Source organism: Nyctereutes procyonoides, unplaced genomic scaffold, assembly GCF_905146905.1.
Source record: "Nyctereutes procyonoides isolate TBG_1078 unplaced genomic scaffold, NYPRO_anot_genome, whole genome shotgun sequence".
In the NCBI taxonomy this organism is placed as follows: Eukaryota; Metazoa; Chordata; class Mammalia; order Carnivora; family Canidae; genus Nyctereutes; species Nyctereutes procyonoides.
The window spans coordinates 13,952,982-13,972,936 of NW_026575125.1; the positions used below are offsets into that span (position 1 = coordinate 13,952,982).

Genomic DNA, 19,955 nt, shown 5'->3' on the forward strand with positions numbered 1-19,955 from the left:
GACATCTCCTGCTCCACCGGCAAAGGACTTACCTCTGGTCGCGAGCGGTCTTCAGTAACACCTTTGAGTTGCAAGCCCTTCAGTCATTCAGACCAATGCTCTTACTGCCTTTGAAAAGAAGGTCCTTTGCAGCTAAATTCTGGGAGGGGGTGGGGAGGAAGCAGGTAAATTTTCCTTTTAGACACATTTGTCTGTTTTAGTCTACAGCAGGCTCAGACACAGAATTCTCCACACCCAGGGTCTACGGCGACCCGGAGGGGGCCTCGGGGACTGGCAACTCACCTCCCCACCCCTTCTCTGTGCCACATTTTTACGAATGAAGAAAGCAAGGATTAGAGGGGGAAGTGACTTGCTCCAGGCCATACATATTCCAAGTCTTCCTTTTATGGGGGCAGAGGCCAATATAATCCTTCTCTGCCTGATGCGCCCGAAGAGCTTAAGGTCTCAAAACACGGAGAACTTGCAGTGCTTTACAAGCAACAGTTTTGGCCAAACCACACCAGTTAAGGAATGCAAATTTAAAAAATGATAGAATGCTGCAACCAATTAGTGCAAACAAACATTTATTGTGAAATATTCATCCTACCCTTTATTAGGTATTACATCATCAAAGCACTTTGTGGCAATGAAAATAGCTTTTTTTTTTACCCCTCTGATTCACCCAATATTCCATTAAAGCTGCAAAAAATGTGCAATCTGCTTGAAAAATAGGTTGCTCTTATTTACTCATTTGTGAAAAGTCAAAAATTAAAAAAGAAAACGATCCTAGCTTACAGGGCCTCTAGAGCCAATTCGCCTTCCCGCTTCCCAACTACTCCCCCAAATAATTAACAAAGATAATTTGTCTTAAATGCCTTTTTATAAAACCAATGCACCTTTCCCCATATTATAATCATAAAAATTTTAAAAAGCCATTATTTACTTTCTTGGAAAAAAGGTGGCCAGCCGTTGTTTTTTGATCGGGAGCATGTGTATTTCCTGGGAGTTCACTTTCTTTAACTTTATGCTCCGGTTTTTGACGGGTTTCCTAAGGGGCTCCGTGCTGCCCACGGGCTCTTCTCCTTGGCTGTTGATGTCGTAGCCCTGAAGCACGGAGTCTTCTCTTTTGAAGGAGAAGTTTTTGGTGGACACCCCCGAGAGGCCCTTGATCTTGCCGCAGAAGACGGTGGGCACGGCGTCTTCCACCGAGACGATCACCTTGGCCGCCTGGGACTCGCTCACCACGTCAGGGTGATTTTCGGCCTTGACGTCCCCGCCGGGCTGGCCGGGCGGCTGGGTGGGGTTGCTGCCCCCCACGTGGCTCTCCGTGGCCGAGGCCCCGGGGGCCGTGGCAGGGGCAAAGGGCGCGTCCCCGCCCCCGGGAAGTTTCTCCAGCGCCCCGTGAGCCGGGCGGTCCACTGACCCGCTGCCGTCGAACAGGGTCTCCACGGGAGGCTCAGATTTTCGGTGGGCCGCCAGCGACAGGTCTAGGGCCGCATCTTCCTGGCAGACGGGGGGACTGGCTTGGCCAGCCTTCAGCCAGGGCACCGACTTCATGGACAGATCCAGGGCCTCGTTCTCACTGCCCATCTTGATGACTGTGTGGCGGCTCAGCTGGAAGTACTCCCTCGGTTGGAGGAGATCGAAGGGCTTCAGTTCCTCCTTCTCCAGGGGGGGCTGGCCGCCTTTAAAGGGGTGCAGGCCAAAGGAAGACGGTGGCTTGGGGAAACTGGAGCCGAGCTTGGATTCAGGACTCTGAGGCACCGGGATGGGGATGGGGATGGGGACCGGCACGGGCAAGGGCACGATCACAGGGTAGGGCACCAAGAGGGTGGCCGGGGGCACCAGGGGGGACAGCGGGGAGTTAAAGGGCTGGGGGGGCACCGGGGTGTATCCAGGAGGAGGCTGACAGGGTGGGGGGCCGAGAGCACCCTGTGAGGGGAACAAATTCTGGAGCACGGCTTCAAATGGCAACGTGGGCTCCTGCGGCTGGCTGGGGATCCGCAGGTCCAGGAGCTGGGGTGGGGCCTCGGGGTCCTCGGCTCCCTGGAACAGGTTGTTGTGGATGGCACTGGAGGAGCACGGGGCCTCCTGCGGCAGGACCAGAGGGGAGTTGAGGTGCTGGAAGACGTGCTGCTCCAGCACCACGGGCAGCTGCACGGGGCCCTGCGTGGTCATGACATAGGTGGCATTGCCATTTGGGTTGAGCTCGGGCGCCGAGCTTCCCTCCACCTGCATGTGAATGGGCATCACCACCGGGCTCTCCCCGAGGCACAGGGGTTGCAGCACGGTGGCCGCCACCTTCAGAGCCACGCCGCTCTGAGACTCTGCCGGGGGGTTCAGGATGGACGGGGCCGGCACGGTCACCAGGGCCTTCTTTACCAGGTCAGTGGAGTTGATGTTCCAGGCTTCAGTGGTGATCAGCTGGGCCATGCCATTCTCCAGTCTGTTATTGGCCAAGGCTGGAGAGGAGTCGGTCATGTCCATGGAGAGGTTCTGGGACCGCAGGTCATCCATCACTCGGCTCTGATGCCACCGGGCCTGCAACATGGAACGCACAACGTGAATCTTCCGGCAGAGACTATTTATGACCCTCCCCTCCGAAGTGCTCGCTCTCTCTGCGTCTCTTAAAAGTTTCCGTAACTTAGTGAACCGGGGAGCACACCCATCTCTCTCTGTATACATACATGTTATAGATATTTCCTAATATATACAAACACACCCAAATGATCAGCTGTGCGCGGAGAGGCCCAATTTAACAGACGATTAAGCTATAAACACAGATGATGTAATGACTAAACAGCCAAGAGAGGTTAAACAGAGTATTTTTAAGCCTAATACTCGGCTTATATGTTTAGCTTTCGCCAAACACAAAGTTCCGTCCCACGGTGCTCTACTGGACGGTCAAGATGTGTGCAGATTTGACTCGTCCACACGCAGATGGGCAGCGAAGACTTACTTCACTTCGAGAACAAAATAAAATCCTGTCACGTTAGAACGTTCTAAGAGAACCGAAGAGGGCCACCCGGCTTACGGAAAGCATCTTAAAGACTCTCTGTAGCAATGCTTCCTCCCCAGGAGGCTTGATGAAAAGGACGGCGGTGCATTTCCACAGGGATCGTGGCAGCTGTGCCACGGACTCCCTCCGACCGGTGCCATCCCCTGTCCCCCCCATAACGGAGAAGCCACTCCGCGGAGCCGGGTGGACGTGGACGTGGGCCAACGGCATGAGTGCTCATCGGGCCCGGGGGCGCTTTCCGCAGTCAGCTCATGTCTGTGACCCGGGACCTCTCCTAACTTCTAGCTGGTCAAGCGGGGATGCTGCTGTTCTAGGGCCGGGGAGATGGAAGACTTGCTGGAAACAAACGTCCCGGGCACCTCTGGCCGCCTCCTGAGAGGCCGAAGGAACGCAGTGCGGGTGCTTCCTGGAGGAAGCAGGGCTGCAACTGCGAGATGGCTCTCCATGGAAACGCGTCCATATTTAGCCTGGTTGCCATGGAGAAGGCAGGCACCATGTCTAACTCGGGGATCTGTGCAGCCCTGGAGTCTGGTTGGGCTCAATAATAATTCAATAATCCTCAGGCTCGCCAGGCAGGCCTTGGGCAACTCAGATTCTTGACCTCACCTGTTGGAGCCGTCTGGACTCTAGTCCCGGGGTCACCTCGCGTCCTCCTCTGGTCACCCCCAAATACCGACACAACCTCCACCACGAGGAGGAGAGGCAGCCCAGCAGCCCGCGAGGGTGCAAAGAAACACAGTAGGCCTCACTACGGGAAGGCCGTGTTAACAAATGAACAACTGTGTGGTATTTCCAGACCATCAAAATGTGTCAAGTGCACAGAACAAGGAATTTCTCTGAAGCAGGAGGAGGCGAGGGCCCCGGGAAGGATGCTTGTAAACAACTTTGTGGGGGACGCCCCTCAGCAGAGGGAGCCCTGGTGCCTCTGAGGGAGGGCTCCAGAGCCTGACTCCCTAGACGCGGGGGGTCCTCTGGACACCAGGAGGTGACCCAGCGGGCTGGCCGATACCTTTAGGGCAGGGTAGGGAGGCAGCCCACCCCGGGGAAGCTGAGGGGGCTTGCCCCCAACCGAAGGGGCCTACTTTTCCCGGCGAGGCATGCCGCCTGACTTAGACCACAAAGTGTCATGCCTCCAACGCACCACTGGCTCCCCCATTCCCGGATGCACGCATGCACGCATTCATTCACTCGTGCAACCACTCCATGTGCTCAATGCCTACTGCACACGAGCGCTTTGCTGGCGGCTGGGGATGCCAGCAGGAGCCAGTCCCACAAGGTTCCTGCTTTAGGGCACACCAGAGGCCAGTGGGGCGCACGTCTCTGAGCGAGAGATCTGCTGGCACGAGAGAGAAGGCATCAAGGAGGCAGGAGACAGTGACCCGAACTCCCAGGGAGGGGTGGGAAAAGGTTACAGGGAAGCTGGGATGGGGCCGGTGAGGGCGAGGACAGCAGCAGTGAGAGAAGACACCCATGGCCACCCATCTGAGGTGGCTTCTGGTGGCCTTTGAGGCAACTCACTGGGAGACGTCAAGACATGCTCTGTGCCATCTCCGGGCTTCCTGTGAGTTTAGGATTACCCAGCTGTAAGGCTGCTTTCTTGTAACAGCTGCACCTACCTGCCCTTCCCAACGAGACGGCCTCCCTCCGTCTCTGTCTCCTTCACGCACCCCCGTCCCCTCCCACACAGAGAAAGCCGACTTCTCGATGCTTCTTCCCCCTGCTCCTGGCACACATCTTCAGTTCGGGTGCTAGCGCTCACCTCTTCCCACGAAACCTCACTCCTCTCCCCACCTGGCTCCAGTTCTATGCGCCCTATTCCCCCAGAACCTTCCTGTTCAGAGTGTGAGGAGGGGACCTTGCCAGGACAGAGGGCCCCTGCTCCTTTCACAGATGGCTGGAGCCAAAACTCACTGGGCATTTGATACGTGCTAGGTCTCTGCCAAGAATGCTGAGAACTTTCCATGCATTACTTCATTTAACCCTCAGAACACTATGAGAGGGGTCCTAGAATTATGCCCATTTTACTGATGAGGAAACTGATTCCCTAGGAATGTTAGATGATGACCATAAGGGACACTAAGGCTGGGATTAGATCCCTGGCTTCTTCTGCCAGTGGGAGCTGTGAGGGCCACACTCCTTCGTGTATTGGGTTTCTTGGCAAGGACGGTCCTCTAGAGCCTTCAACCTCAAGTGCATGTGCCTGCAGAGCTGTGTAAATACAGCACTCGAGCCTAAGATTTCCTCAAAGTGGTGGCCAGGTCCTTTCCAGAAAATCACTGAACTATTTGCTTATTCTCTTTTGTCCACCAGGGCCCTCCTGTGTCCCGCGCAGGGGAAGGAGCTGAAGGGTCACCAGAGTTCCCATCTTTGGGGAACGCAGCCCAAAGCCATGTTACTGGAGGGCAAGAAGGCCGGCATCCTCTACGCCTCAGCCTTCCTGGGACAGATGCCATGTGGGCGGGAGGGCACCTCAGAACCTAGGAGTTACAGGGAGGCGTTGAGATCTCCTGCTGGGGACTCAAATCTCTGGAAGCAGGGCTGGGGCAAAGGGGAAAGGAAGCTTGGGCCTAACCTCACTTCACCTCCTTCCACATGACACCTTTGGGCCTGCCTGATTACTCAGCCAAAGTAGGCCCTGTGAGCACCCCCAGACCCCAGTTCCTTCCCTAGAGAGCTACTGGGCTCGTGGAGATGAGGCTTGTATTTGGCTACGCTAGCAAAACACACAGTAGCCCTGCCTTCAGCATGCACCCTCCTGCCTCCCAGAAAGTCTCTAGTCTTTCTCTCTGCTCCTCTTCCCCTTCGTTCATCCTGCCAGTGGGTGCCCCACCACTGGGTCAGCTGCTGGGAGCCCTGGCGATGCTCTGTGAGTAACAACCAGCTCATAAGATGAGGGTTCAAAGGGCTAGTCTCTAGCCTCCCGACCCCAGGATGAGTGAGAAGCAAGCTGACAAGAGAGAAGGTGTCCTCCCTGCTGGGTAGCATGGGGAGGTGGGCGTGCTAGGGACCTCTTCAAATCATGAGGAATCACAGGAGCCACCAACTAACATTCAAGTGGAGGGGCATGATGTCTTCAGAGATGACGGAATATTTTGTTCAGGTTTTTCAGAACATCTTTTGCAAATGGGTTTAAATGAGGTCATCCATCTGTCCTGCCTACACCATCATGGGCCAGGGGTAGGGGGGGAGGTGGGGGATGGCCAGGGGTCGGCCATTACAGTGTGGCCGGATGGGAAGTGGGGAGTTGGGACCTGTGGGTCACTCAATCTCTTGGCCCCTGGGCAGCTGCTGGAGCTGGAAGGTTGGGGTCTACTCCAGTAGAGGCCACACGCCCCCCAGATGGAGAGTCTGGGGAAAGGCCTCAGGGCCCAGGACAAATGAGGTGAGGAGAGGCTGTCTGGGGCAATAGTCAGGTTCAGAGACCTGTGGGGTCACAGAATTGTTATCTGAACCCCTCACCTTAGCTATCACCTAAGTATACCAGAGGCAGGCTCCCCCTAGGATCTGTGCCTCAGCCTGGAGGCCTCTTGGGCCTCTGCCCTCACCCACCCAGCCAACTCCTGCTCATCCATCAGAGTTCAGGGTCTCAGCCCCTGAGATCTCACCGCCACCTCACTGAGCTCCTATGGCACCCCAACTTGCGCTTGTCTGGCCCTGAGCTCCCGCCTCATTCTGGGATTGCCTAGTCACTCGTTTCTTCAGGAGCGAGGGACTGCCTCATCTTTCTCTCTGTATCTGGTGAATAGTAGGTGCCCAGGAAACACTTTCTGAGGGAAGGGGTGCATGACTGCGCATCTAGGCCTTCCTGAGTCCGGTTCCTCCTGCCCAGCCTCTGGTCGCAGGCTCACCATTTATAGAAACGTGGCATGGCCAGGCTGGCAGGGGCGTTCAGGCTCACATCTCCAGACTCTTCCTGACCCTTTTTACAGATGAGGACACTGCGACCCAGAAAGTCTGACCAAAACCGGCCCAAGGCCAGTTATTATAAAAGTCACCGTGCTCTCCCTGTGACAAAAGCAAAGGGTCAGGCCCCGTGGGCACCATGGGGGGTCACAGGACAGCTACCCACCTTCAGCAGCCAGCAGCAAGCCTCGGAGAATAAAATGGTAACAACAGCTACATGCCAGCTGTTTTTCTAAGCAGTTTACATGTATTAACTCATTTACATAATAAGCTGATGACTTAGGTACTTTTTTTTTTAAGATTTTATTTATTTACTTGAAAGAGAGATAGCACAAGCAGAGGGAAGAGCAGATCCTCCCTGGGTCCCGGGGTTCATCTGGCACCCCCGGGGAAAGAAAGCCAAAGTGAAGCTGCCTGTGTGCTGTTTGCGTCAGCCGGAGGTCCATGCGGGAGGGAGCCGACCTGGGGCCTTCTCCGGGGCAGCCAGTTAGGGACCCACCCCCCATGTGCGCCCCACCAGGTGCAGCTGCCAGCCATGCCTGCCTCCCAGGCTTCCCGCTTCCAGACGGCTGCACAGAGCACTCGCGTCACCCTCCGGGCCTCCTTACAGACTGACATTTTTATAATGAGGATTCATTTATGGCTTAATATAAAAAGCAAAAAACACTCAAACACTCAGATAATGGAGACTAGCCTCCAGGTCCTAGAGTCCTTCTATTTCCTCATTATGGGCATTTATCACTAAGTCAGTGTCTCCGTCTCCCTCTCTCCCTGTCCCTCCCTTGCTCTCTCACACACACAATCACACTCCCAGACATCCCAATGCCCTCACCCCAATGCCCTCTGCCAGGGCCCCAGTGAAGCCCCCTGAGGAGCCTGCTGCACCAGCTCTACTCCACCCTGCCCCAACTGAGTCCCCAAGACCAACTCGCGTACAGTGGGCTCTCTGAGCAGGGAATTTGGAAAAAGCCCCGGAGCGTGCCAGGAGTCCCTCTCAGAGGCCCAGATCGTCTTCCAGGGAGGGCGTACTGTTATTTTGTGAGGTTAGAGCATTTTCACCGCAGACAGCTACCAAGATGATCGCAGGGCCCTGGTGTGCAGAGCCCAGTGCCCCCCAGCAAGCACTCTCCGGCCGGGCCCAGGCTCTGGGGAGCAGAGCTTATTCCAGGGGGCAACCCCAGCCAGGGACACCGTCTGTGGCCCCGGAGGGCCAGCCCAGCCTCAGGGGAAGTGATCTTAGTGCCCCTGGGCTGGCTGGGCCAACTGCCCCCAGGCCCTGCTCCTGAACAGCCCCCCTTCGGCCCCAACAGCAGGCAGATGTGACCTGCTCTCCTCTCCCGCCGAAACAAGCCCCAATGAGATTTTTCTATCCGGATCAACTTCTTCCTCTAAAACATTCATTTCAAAAATATACCTTGATAATTGTCTGAAGATACATGTTTTCTAACTGTGAGAGCTTTGATTTGTAGGGAGCCTGTAGGCAGCTGTCAATTATTTGGGGTCAAAATTGGATCGTCTCTGTCCTCGTTGCTCACAGTGGGGTCCTTGAAGCAGCTGCAGCAGCATCTCCTGGGAGCTTGCTACGAATGCAGGCTCTTGGGCCCCACCCCAGGCCTCCTGAATCAGAATCTGCACCTTAACAGGCTGCCCCCGGGGGGTTTGTGTGCGCACACGTTCCGTTAAAGTCTGACAAGTTCTGGCTTAGCGCTGGTTCTCAAACTTGGCTGCACATTAGAATCTCTTGGGAGCTTTTAAAAACTACTGATGTCTGGGTCTCTCCCTCCCCCCAGACTCTGATTTAATCGGTCCGGGGCACAACTGGGGCACTGGGGTTTTACAAGTTTCCCTGGGTGATTCTAATGTGCAGCCAGGTTGGGAACTCTTAAGCTAGAGGCCAGAGGACGAGGCAGCCGCCGGCCAACCTTCTGAGTGACTGATCTGGATTCATGCTTCACAGAAAAGAATAAAAGCATCTTCCCAGGCTCCCTCAACTTCTCCCCAGCTCTCACGGCATCTCCCCGAGTTCCTCTGCCCGTGGGAAAAGGTGACACGTCTGACTTCGCAGAGACCTCTACTAAGAATCCTGCCTCACCGAGCACTCTCTATTCTGAGTCGATTTTCTGTTTATATATATATATATATATATATATATAATTTATTTTTTTAAGATTTATTTATTTATTTATTTATTTATTCATGGAGACACAGAGAGAGAGAGGGGGGCAGAGACACAGGCAGAGGGAGAAGCAGGCTCTATGCTGGGAGCCCAACATGGGACTTGAACCTGGGTCTCCAGGATCATGCCCTGGACTGAAGGCAGGTGCTCAACCACTGAGCGACCCGGGCTGCCCGATTTTCTGGTTTTTAAAAAAAGATTTTATTTATTTATTTATTCATGAGAGACACACACACAGAGAGAGACAGAGACACAGGCAGAGGGAGAAGCAGGCTCCATGCAGGGAGCCCGACTGGGACTCGATCCCGGGACCCCAGGATCACACCCTGGGCTGAAGGCAGGTGCTCAACCGCTGAGCCACCCAGGTGCCCCCTGAGTTGATTTTCTGCTTTTGATCCAGTACTTCGACTACACCCTGGATGACTGCCTTAATTCTGTATAAAAATCACCTGCCACTTACGAGGAGTCACGTGAGCAATGCATCTTTGTCCTTTAATACAACGTGGATGATCTCACCAGTCAGGACCCGATCTGCACTCGGTATCTAAGAAGTCATTCCAGCTGGGTAAAACATGGTTTTGCTCTCCCCACAGGGTGTAATAATTGTTACTTACTTGCCCCAGTGATTCCGTTTTCTGAGCTTTAAACACCAGCACAGAGCCGTTCTGCTGGTGCTGTGAACATAATTACCCCATGAATGCGTTCTCAAATTAGTGAAAATACGGAGAATACACAAAATTGTTGCCTGCCTTACAGCTGACTGCCTTTTATATCCAGAGACAGACACAGCCCTCCAAAAGAAATACGACCACCCAGGTGAGCTTTGGAAATGAGTTCCCCGACACATTACCCCATTTATAGAAACCGTGGTGGCCTCGTGGTTCAGGACTGAGTCTCTCCTTCAGTGAGATGGCCAGTGGCCCTGGGAAGTTCTGCAGGGTACAGACTGCATATCTCAGCTCTGATGTGATGCTGGTGAAACATGGTGGAGGTGGTGAGTCAGGAGGAGCGAGCAGGGCCCCGAGCATTATGGACACCAGAGGACTTCGAGGTCTTCCTGGGAACAAGGGGAGGTTACCATAAAGCTCATTTATGCTCATTTTGCCCTCTCATCCTTTTTATTCCCATTTTCCTATTTTATAGCATACATAATAAAAAAATACAGGAAGACGTATAATTGTGTGTGTGTGTGCATGTGTTGGGGAAGTGTGCAATTTTTTTTCTGATAGGAGCGCAAGAATGAAAATGTTGCAACTCAGCAGGAGAGATGATGATGTTATCGAGGCCCAGTGAAACTTCCAGGTCCCCCTGCCTGAACAAGTCTTGGGGTCACTGGCCCAGTTCACCTCTCCGTTGTGCCAAGCAGGAAGCTGAGGTTCAGAGGATGAGTGAGGCTCAGAGGTTGTAGAGCGCATCTACTCCCAGTTCTGTGCTCTTCCAAAAGCACAGCCCTTCACCCACTGCTTTGGTTTCAAAGTTCACTTGAGTCAAAGAAGTCCCTTGCTACCTCTCCAACATAACCAGCACTGAACACCGAAGTCCGTGGGATGGTCTGATTCAACCATCAAAATGTCAAGTATCGTTTGATGGGTAAGGAGCTAAATAAAAAGATGAAATAAACTCCTGAGTCCATGATACCTAAAAGACAAGTGATTGAAATAGAACAGATGAGATTCAAGACACAGACACACAGGGGTATCTGGGCGGCTCAGCTGGTTAAGCATCCGTCTGCCTTTGGCTCGGGTCATGATCTTGGCATCCCAGGATCAAGCCCCACATTGGTCTCTCTGCTTAGTGAGGAGTCTGCTTCTTCCTCTCCCTCTGCCCCTTACCCCCGGCTTGTCCTCTCTCTCTCAAATACAATCTTAAAAAAAAAAAAAAGAAGGGTGGCTCAGTGGCTCAGTGGTTAAGCATCTGCCTTTGGCTCAGGGCGTGGTCCTGCAGGCCCCAGATCAAGTCCTACATCAGGCTCCTTGCGTGGAGCCTGCTTCTCCCTCTGCCTGTGTCTCTGCCTCTCTCTCTCTCTTTCTCTCTCATGAATAAATAAAAATCTTTTAAAAAAAAGAAGACACAGAGCTTTTCATGACTGTGGGGAAGTCATTTTATGTCCCTGGGACTCAGTTTCCTCTATTATGACATGGGGTACTGCCCTGCTTTCATAGTGGGGAGGAAAGTTTACTCGGGCCTCCTGTGAATGAGTGGTGTCTGCTAGGAAGGAGTCAAACTTGGCCTCCTGGGAATTGCTGCAGGGCCATGGGAGATGGGGAAGTGTGAAAGAGAAGTGAAAAGAAGGGAAGTGCACAAAGGAGTGGGGGTAGGTCTTTCTGGGCCACTCCCAGGACCACTGAGAAGACTCACTCCCCATCCTCCCAACTGCAAAGCCTCCGGGGGGGGGGGGGGATGCGGGGTGCAGCCTGTGGGGAGGGACCACGAATGGTGAAGTTCCAGTTTATCTTTTTTTAAAGATTCATTTATTTATTCATTGAGGGAGTGCGTGAGCGTGCAAGCAAGAGGAGGGGCGGGGTGGGGGGAGGGTGAGAAGCAGACTCCCCGCTCAGGAGCTCAATCCCAAGACTCAGAGACCATGACCTGAGCCGAAATCAAGAGTCGGATGCTTAGCCGACTGAGCCACCCAGGCGTCCCTCCAGTTCACCTGTAAACCAGGCCAGGGAAGAAGCGAAGACTGAGGGGAAGGGGGAAGGTAGGAAGCCTTTCTCAGCTTCAGTCCCAGTGTGCTTTGTCTCTCCCAGGACTCAGTTGCCCACAGTGAGGCAGCGTCTGCGGGCTGAAGACATCACAGCACTGGCAATTTGCCCTGTGCCAAACACACCTACTCTGTGCTCTCGGCAGGGTCTCAGGTTAAGGCTGGCCATCGCCAGGTAAACAGTCAGTGGAAAAGGGAAATACTAAAGCTGGACAGATCTGAAGATCACAGGGAAAACTGCACGACTAGAGCCCACAGCTCACAGGCCCAGTCTCCTGTCGATGGCCTTTGCTGGGTTCCCCTAGAGCACAGGAGGGATCTGGGGGACTGGCCAGGCAGGGCACGGGGTGTCCGGCCTCCTTTCTTGCCCAGGTGGAGAGTGTCAGAGGTCTTTGCATTTACCATCTCGTTCCAGACTCCCAATTATAGGCTGCCCACAGGGGCAGATGGCAGCCCCTGGGCCATGCAGGACTGGGCGAGGGCTAGGCTAGGAACTAAGTTCCCCTCCATTCATTTATGGATGCTCACAAAACCTATCTGAGCACCTCCCGCGTGCCGGGCATGTATTTCCTATTTCTCTACCTTGGTACTGTTTTCTCCCCAGCCTTGTCACCTTCTCTCGTGCTCCATTCCCAAAGTATTCACCAATCAGTGTTCTCCCAGGGTTATCTGCTTCTATCGGGGCTCCCTCAAGGACATTTCCTGCAAAGGGAAAGGAGGAAGTCTCTACAGGAAGAACGCCAGTCCCGAGACAGCAGTGGGAAGAGATGTTAAGGCAAGGACCTCTCTAAAGTAGAGAAGAAATGTTGATTTTCCAGAAACTACAAGGCCAGAAGTGCCCTCCTCAAGTCTTGGGGAACCTCACAATCACGAGGAGAAAAGTCCTGAAGAAGTGCTGTTGGTGGCAGGGGACACCACCTGGACAGCGGGCTGTGAGAGTCAGTGAGTGTGTGTCCCTGCATTTGGTCGAGGTCACACAACCTTCAGCTGGACACACAGAACCCCACACATGCTCAGGTGCTGTCGGAGTGGGGCCAGCTCATCCAGGAGCACAGGTCACATCTAAGGTCTTGAGCCAGCAGCTGTCATCTTAAAAAGCTATGGTGTTTGGAGATTTTTTTTTTTTTTTTTGGCAATGAAGAAACCTCTTAGCTATGGAACAAAGAGGGGGAAAAACCTGCCTCTGGAAGAGAAAATACTTCTAATTAGATTGAGATACAAAGGTTAAATTTTTGTTCTGGGAAAAGGACTGTTTATAATCCCGTGTCATTAGCAGGACATTTTCCAGAGACTAGTGTGCCAGAAATAGACCCTTTGAGGGGTCACTGGAAGGAAGGGGCGTAGATTTGTAGAAGTCAAAGGACTGGTGTTCAGATTTTCCCTTCTCCTAATGCATGTGAGCCCCTCACCAACTATTGGCATAGAAAAAGTACCAGCCTCACCTTGGGTGCTGGGCCTCCCAGGAGACTGGTCAGAAGCACAAGTATTGAACTCAGACAGGCCTAGGTTCCAATTTCAGCTCTGCCTAGCTTTGCGAGCTGTGTGGCCTTGGGCAAGTTAGTTCAAAACCTCAATTTCCCTCTCTGCAAAATGGGGATTACAGACCTGCGGTGGTTGTAATGACTGAAGGAAACAGTCCGTGTAGAGTACTTGGCACCATGCTTGGCACATGGAAAGTACGCCACTAAGCATGGCCATCACCACCACCATCATCGTCAGCATCATTGACCCCATCTTCATCATCATTCTCATAGTCAAAGCTGTCATCATCATCATCCTCGCTGTCACCTTGTCACCAGTATTACTGTCATCATGGTCAGATCCACGGCTCATATTTCCTCTGAGCATCTTAAATAGCATTACAAACGGTCCCATTGGGTTTGTACATTAAGCTCCCAAGTTAAAACCCTGACTGTTTGAAGGTTTATTTTTAAATCAGCTGCAAGGGCCTGGGAAGGCATTTGACATAGAATTAATGTTAACACCTGACGGTGAGGTCTCCATAAAAATTCACTTAGCCCCCACCGTAGCTGAAATACTGAACAGGTGCAGTGAAAACAGAAAGCAACACTGTGGCGCTACTGGAAATGAAAGGCAATGGCCAAACGACAAAATACAAAAATCTAGTTGTCACTCAGGCTGACAGGCTGGGAGGGAAAGAGGCGGTGGCCAGAGCCTTCTGCATCTTGAATATGGACTCAGGAGCATTTACTGCTGATTGGCTACGAAGCATCATTTCACTTTAGGTCCTACAGGCTTCTTTCTCCTTGGCACAAGGGCCCACGCGGCTCTCCTCCCAGCTTATCGACTGCATTCGGGTCATTTCCTCACTCGCCAGAGGAACAAAAACAAAGTAGGGGTGGAGGAGCAGAGGAAGAGGGTAAGGACAAGAGGGACAGAGAAAGTAGAGGGGTTTTCTGAGATCATCGGGCGAGAACTGAAGGAAAGAAGGGGAGAGACTGATTCAAAGGAGGTGTAGGTCCAAACGAGAGGACGGTCACTCGGCTGCAGGAGAGGAGACACCAAGAGAGAGATGGGGGAAGCCAGAAGAAGACCACCGAGTGCCACTCGTCTGGCCATGAAGGGACACCAGGAGCCACAGCTCAGTCGCTGCGCAGCGTGGTGGAGGGAGAGGTGGCGCTGGAGCTTCTCAATAGGATGAGGACGTGGAAAGGTAAGAAACTGTTCATCACCAGCGCTAAAGGTACAGAAGAAAGGTGACTCAACTTTGGGACAACCTTGTCCCATGCTTCTAAAGCCGCCAAGCACATTCACTTGTGACTCGGCTGGGCTGTCAGCTCTAGGAAAAAACACCTGATCTTCTTTTTTCTACCCCTCACCGCTCCTTGGACAGTCAGATTTGGGTTCCTCCATCAAAACTGGGTTTTCCAGAAAGAGGCCGATAAAGTCATTCTCACTGAGGTCCATGACTGCTAGGTTCAAGGATTATGTTTCCTTTATTGGTATAGTAAGGATAATCCAATCAGTGGACAAAGTTACAGACAAAGAAATAAAACTCTAATCTAGGGGTTTCAGATACCAATCATGGGAAGGGGTCTTCTGATCTTGAAATCTCTCCGTAGAAACAGGAACCTACAACTATGACCAAGGTTGCTGGCTCCACTAAAAGGCATCTGAAGTTCAAAAAGGGGGTAGGATGTGCCCTCTACCTCTAAGCACTCAGAACTAAGAGAGGAAGTGAATGTGAGTCAATTATTCATTTCTTTATAGACTCAGTCTGCAAACACGTATTGTTCACTTGCCGGAACCTCAGGAGTATGTGCTTCCCGGATACTGAGATTTTGGCAGTGTCCAAAGTTGCCATTATGTCCTAGTCCAGGGCCCTGCTGCAGAACTGGCTACCCCTTGAAACTCTGGTTTCTGTCTTACCAAGTGTCCATACAGAAGTCAGGAGCTCTCAAGGGCCACATGCCCACGTACAACACGCTACTGCAGGGCCCCAGCCAGTGTCAACTTTCTATCACCAGTGGTGATGGTGACGGTGTGGGGAGGGCTGTTGGGTTTTCGTGAACCCAACCGGCTAGTTATCTGAGTTTGTGCTGCTCCATGAACAGGCTGATTTGCCTGGAAGTAGTTTATTTGGGAGAAGATCTCAGAAAATACCAGTAGAGGAGTGAAGCAAGGAGACATAGAAAAGAAGGAAGCCAATTTGTCAACTAAGTTGCCATCGTGGGTAACTAGGGCTCGATTCCACTGGGAAATTCTGGGAGGCGGTGTAGAACACATGCTTCCAATTTGGGGTGTCTATTTACCAAACCCCAACCATCACAGGTCAAGGGCTGCTCCTGAATGATGTGTTAAGTCCCTGGCCCCTTGAACTAGCCGGGCAGGTGGCCTGGTGCAATCCTGAGGGGGTAAAAGGTCCTCAAGAACAGTCACAGCTATTTGCAGTAAGCAGCCTTCAGGGAACAGAGGTTGATCTGAGGGGACACGGGGGCAGGGGACAAACCATGTCTGCTACACCAGCCATGCCCTGGGAAGTGCTTATTATGTGAAGACCCAAATGTCACCAATTCAGGCCACTATGGCCAGGTGTCTCCCCAATGGGTGACACTTTCAATGACTCCGTGAAGAAGACCCTGTGTCATGATGACAATCTCCAAGCCACAGAGGAATCAGCTCATGAGAAGTGTGCTTCCAGGTCTCATAAAGAGCCTAGCACATAAGAAGGCCCCAGACAGCTCTCTTCCCAGAAGCAAAATGGTCCAGAGATGGTCAGCTTGGCTAATGTGTTCCTTTGTTAGAATATAACCGGGGCTCTCGGGAAAGTTGTTTTAATCATATTTATGCTGGCTGGAATGCTAGATGTTCCTGCAATGAGTCACAGAGGGAGTTTCTCTTCTGGCGATCTCGTGTTCCAACTTGGGGGCCGAAAACCAATAAATAAACAAACGCCACTTCATCAGCTGCATCCCGCCTAAAAATAAAAATAATAGCAGCCTCGACCTGAGAAGTCCACAGACAATGCAGGAAGAAGAGGGTGGAGGATGCTCATCTTTTAAACAGGGAGCCTTCTTGCTGGCATTCTGCTGGGTCAGAAGCATCCCTCTGCCTGGAGGTGAGCTCTTAGAGCAGAACACCACAGTTCCGAATCTTAGGGTTGGCGAGCCTTTTGGAGTTCTATAAATTCGCTATATTTATCTGAAAGCAAATATTGTAATTGCAACTAATAGAGCATAAACAATGCAAGGTTAGGATAAGGGGAGGAAAAAGCTGCTGTGTAACATCTGGCTAGTTGGCAATGAAGATTATAGGTGTTATTTCCTATTTTCTTACAGGGAAGAGTTCTTTTGGAATGCATGTGTTCTCACTCACACACACACACACACACACACACACAGGCCACACAGCAGGTGAGCAGGAATGGGGCCACCTGTTGTCCTTGTAACTCTGAAACCAGAATTCACGTGGAGTCTACTTTGTCCTCACTTATTCTGGTCATCAAACCTTTAGTGCTGGAGGCGCCGTGTGAACTGTGCCTTGCCACACGCTCCAGATTTCAACACAGAAGATAGTGGAATGGAGTGGGGGTGTTCCAGGAGTGCAGGAGGAAAGGTATAAGAGAAAGGGGGGTGGGGCCTGGCCAGGGCTGGAGCCCAGGGCTGGTGAGGGCCTGACGGAGAGACCGGGCGCTGTGAACTTGAGAGGGTATCTGGCTCCTCCACGAGGTGTGAGAAGCGGCCTTATGTCCCCAAAGGACTGCCAACAGAACCGACACAGTTGTGACGTCTTCACAGGTCCTGACGAACAGAACGCCATGATTCAGTAGGGAGACCATTAGGTTGGAAGGAAAAGAGAGAGTAGATGAATTTGCAGGGCTTTGCTACCTCCCTCTCTGTCTCTGTCTCTCTGCCTCTCCCTCTCTCTCTCCTCCCGCCTCCGCCCCGTACACACAGGCTCACAACATGATACTAATAAACTATTTACTGAGTGTTTACTTATGTGCCAGGCACCCTGCCAGGTATTTGACGGTCACTTGCTCATCTCAGTGTCTCAGAAACCCCAGCAGATCAGTATCACCTTGGTGTGAATTGGTTCATTGAGTTTTTTTTTTTTCCTTCCAGGAACTGAGCTGTGAATCCCCAGGGAATGACTATTTTGATGGGAAGGAGGGCCAGAGCTTTCCAGAACGTGAACAACACTTAGTACAGAGAAGGCAGGTCTGGGGGGGAGGTTGGGAAAAGAGAGGGCAGAGGTTCCTGGCATCATGGGTAGGGACAGATGGGGCCAGTGTCTTCTCACCTCTGGCCGGAGCCTAGAATTCCTTGGCCTGCTTCTGCACCTGGGACAGGCCCAGGCCTGAGCTCCTCCCTCCACCAATACCACTGTAGCCCGCCGTTGCTGGCCCCCAAAGGACACGGGAGCTCCCATCTCTTTTTTTTTTTTAAAGATTTTTATTTATTTATTCATGAGAGAGACACACACACGGGGTGGGGGGGGGAGGCAGAGACACAGGCAGAGGGAGAAGCAGGCTCCACGCAGGGAGCCCAATGCGGGACTCGATCCCAGGTCTCCAGGATCATGCCCTGGGCTGAAGGCGGCGCTAAACCGCTGAGCCACCCGGGCTGCCCTCCCATCTCTTTTGTGACCCAAAACTTCCTTCCTACACCTCTGGACAAGCATGCATCCCAGGCAGGGATTCATTCCCATCCTTCCCAGGAATATCGTCCATCTGTGGCTGACTGGCCAGCTGTTCACCACACCTAGTTCTGCTTGGGCTACATTTCCCAGCCTCCCTTGCAGGTAGGGGTAGCCGTGTGCCTGAGTTCTACCTGACAGAATGTGGGGGGTGATGTGCGCCACTTCCAGGGCTGGCTCCTACAAACCTTCCACTCGTGATGCTCCAATCTCTTCCTTCGTACCTCGGCTGGATGCGCAGGGACCTCTTGGAGGCTTCCTGTTGGAGATAGTGGAGCCCCAAGACAGAAGGGCCTGCATGCCTGCCTCATAGTTTGGAGGAAGGCCACCTGCCATCAGGAACATCCATTTGGGGGGTCTTGTAGACGAAAAGAATAAACTTATATTGTGTTGGAGCCATGACACACTTCCGACTTCTGTGAAACGGCGGCTAGCATTACTTTGATTGACACAGTCAGTGCTTCCTGGGCCCCGCGCTGCACAGTGGGCGTTAGTGGCAGACTGGCTTGCAGCCTTAGAGCACCCTGAAGCCCCACAAGCTGAAAACCAGAACTGCAAGAGTAGCCCAAGTGCTCAGAGCACAATCCTGAGCTTCCCCCTAACTTTCCTGCACTAAAAGCACGGACGCCTTTGGCTGTTCTTTCTGACTTGAATCAATTTATTAACGTAGGTTCAGGACAGTTTTTTGCTCGGCTCCTGCATAAATATCCACTGAAAGAGCCCATTTAATAGGCATTCACAGAGCTGGCAGGGTTGAGAGAGAGCAGGAGGTTGTAACTGCCATCACAGAGCAAGAGGAACAGGCCTTTCGGCAGCCTTCCTCCCTGCAGCTCCACAGGTGGCCCTAGCCTGCGTGAGTTGGTGTGGGTGCGGGAGGGAGAAGCAGCAGGGCCCTGGCACCACACAGGCCAAGAGACCTGGGAAGCTGGTGTACCTGGCAGGTGGCCAGAGGAAACTGCTAGCGCTCCAACACCCCTTCTCTCTTTGTACCCTTGAATGTTTTGTTGGTTTGTGGAGCAGGAAGGCCTGGGATTTCTGCCATTTCCCCAGTCACACCAGATTCTTTATTGGAAAGGTCCCTGTGGCTGTGGGTTTTCCTTTAAGGGAGCCCATCATCTATGGCTCGAGGGTCTGGGCCAGCTTTCCCTTCGTGCCCTTCATAATTGATTTTCTAGGCAAAGACTGCCCACTCAATGGTAGCCTCCCCTCGCCGGCCACTGAAGTTTCACTACTAGCAAGCTCTTGCCTTGTGTTCAACACTACTGACCTCTTTCTGGGTTCTTCTCCAAAATACCAGTCTGTCTAAAGACTTTGCCCCTTTGGAGAGAACTGATCACAATATTTTCTACACAGAAGAGGCACCGGTACGTACAGTGGGACATTTCCTGTCCAAGACTCAGATGAAACCCTAACCCGGTCAACTGGCGTTGTCATCAAGCCCACCCACCTTGGGGGGGGGGAGTGGCAAGGAGGATATAGGTCAGCTCGAGTTCTAATCAGCGAGACCCATTCCCAAGAGTGCTACCGGAGTTCTGGTTATCTCTTCATCTCCGCCAATACTTGAGGCTCGTCTACAGAGCACAGGGAATATTGGAATTCACAGGTGGTAAAATGGGTAGCTTGCTAATTAGCATGAGGACTGTAAGAAATGGGTAAAATAGTGACATTTGAGGTATCTGGATTAGCTACAACATTTTAGAGGTGCTCCCTACCTTGTGTGCATAGGGTCGGAGAAGCCAGGCAAGCCCATAGCCAGCACCCCGGCATGGTTCTGATGCTTGCCACCAAGCTGGCCCCGCGCCTGGCGACTGGTTTTGGAGGATTTCCAGTCGTCTTGCCAAAATTCTGCCTTGGAAATATTGTCATATCTGCATCGCGTGGAGCTTTCAAGGTGTGTGTGGTCACCGGAGCAGAAAAGACAGCCGGCTAGGACTCCCTAGAACAGGCTTACGAACTGGTCTGTGCCTGCTGGCTACTTACACGTTACTTTCTCACCAGCGGTGTGTGCCCACACA

The 19,955-nt window shown here is 52.6% G+C and overlaps 1 protein-coding gene across 6 annotated transcripts in view; it reads right to left on the reverse strand.

Annotated features, from left to right (window-relative positions):
- Positions 1-555: 555 nt before the first annotated feature.
- RAI2 (retinoic acid induced 2) overlaps positions 556-19,955 on the reverse strand; it is a 390,031-nt gene continuing 370,631 nt past the window's right edge. For all 6 annotated transcript variants that reach the window (XM_055339129.1, XM_055339131.1, XM_055339132.1 and 3 more), the window contains one exon: positions 556-2,520. In XM_055339129.1, the coding sequence (XP_055195104.1) occupies positions 919-2,496 (1,578 nt within the window). In that variant the 5' untranslated portion in view covers positions 2,497-2,520 and the 3' untranslated portion in view covers positions 556-918. The remainder of the gene's footprint in view (positions 2,521-19,955) is intronic.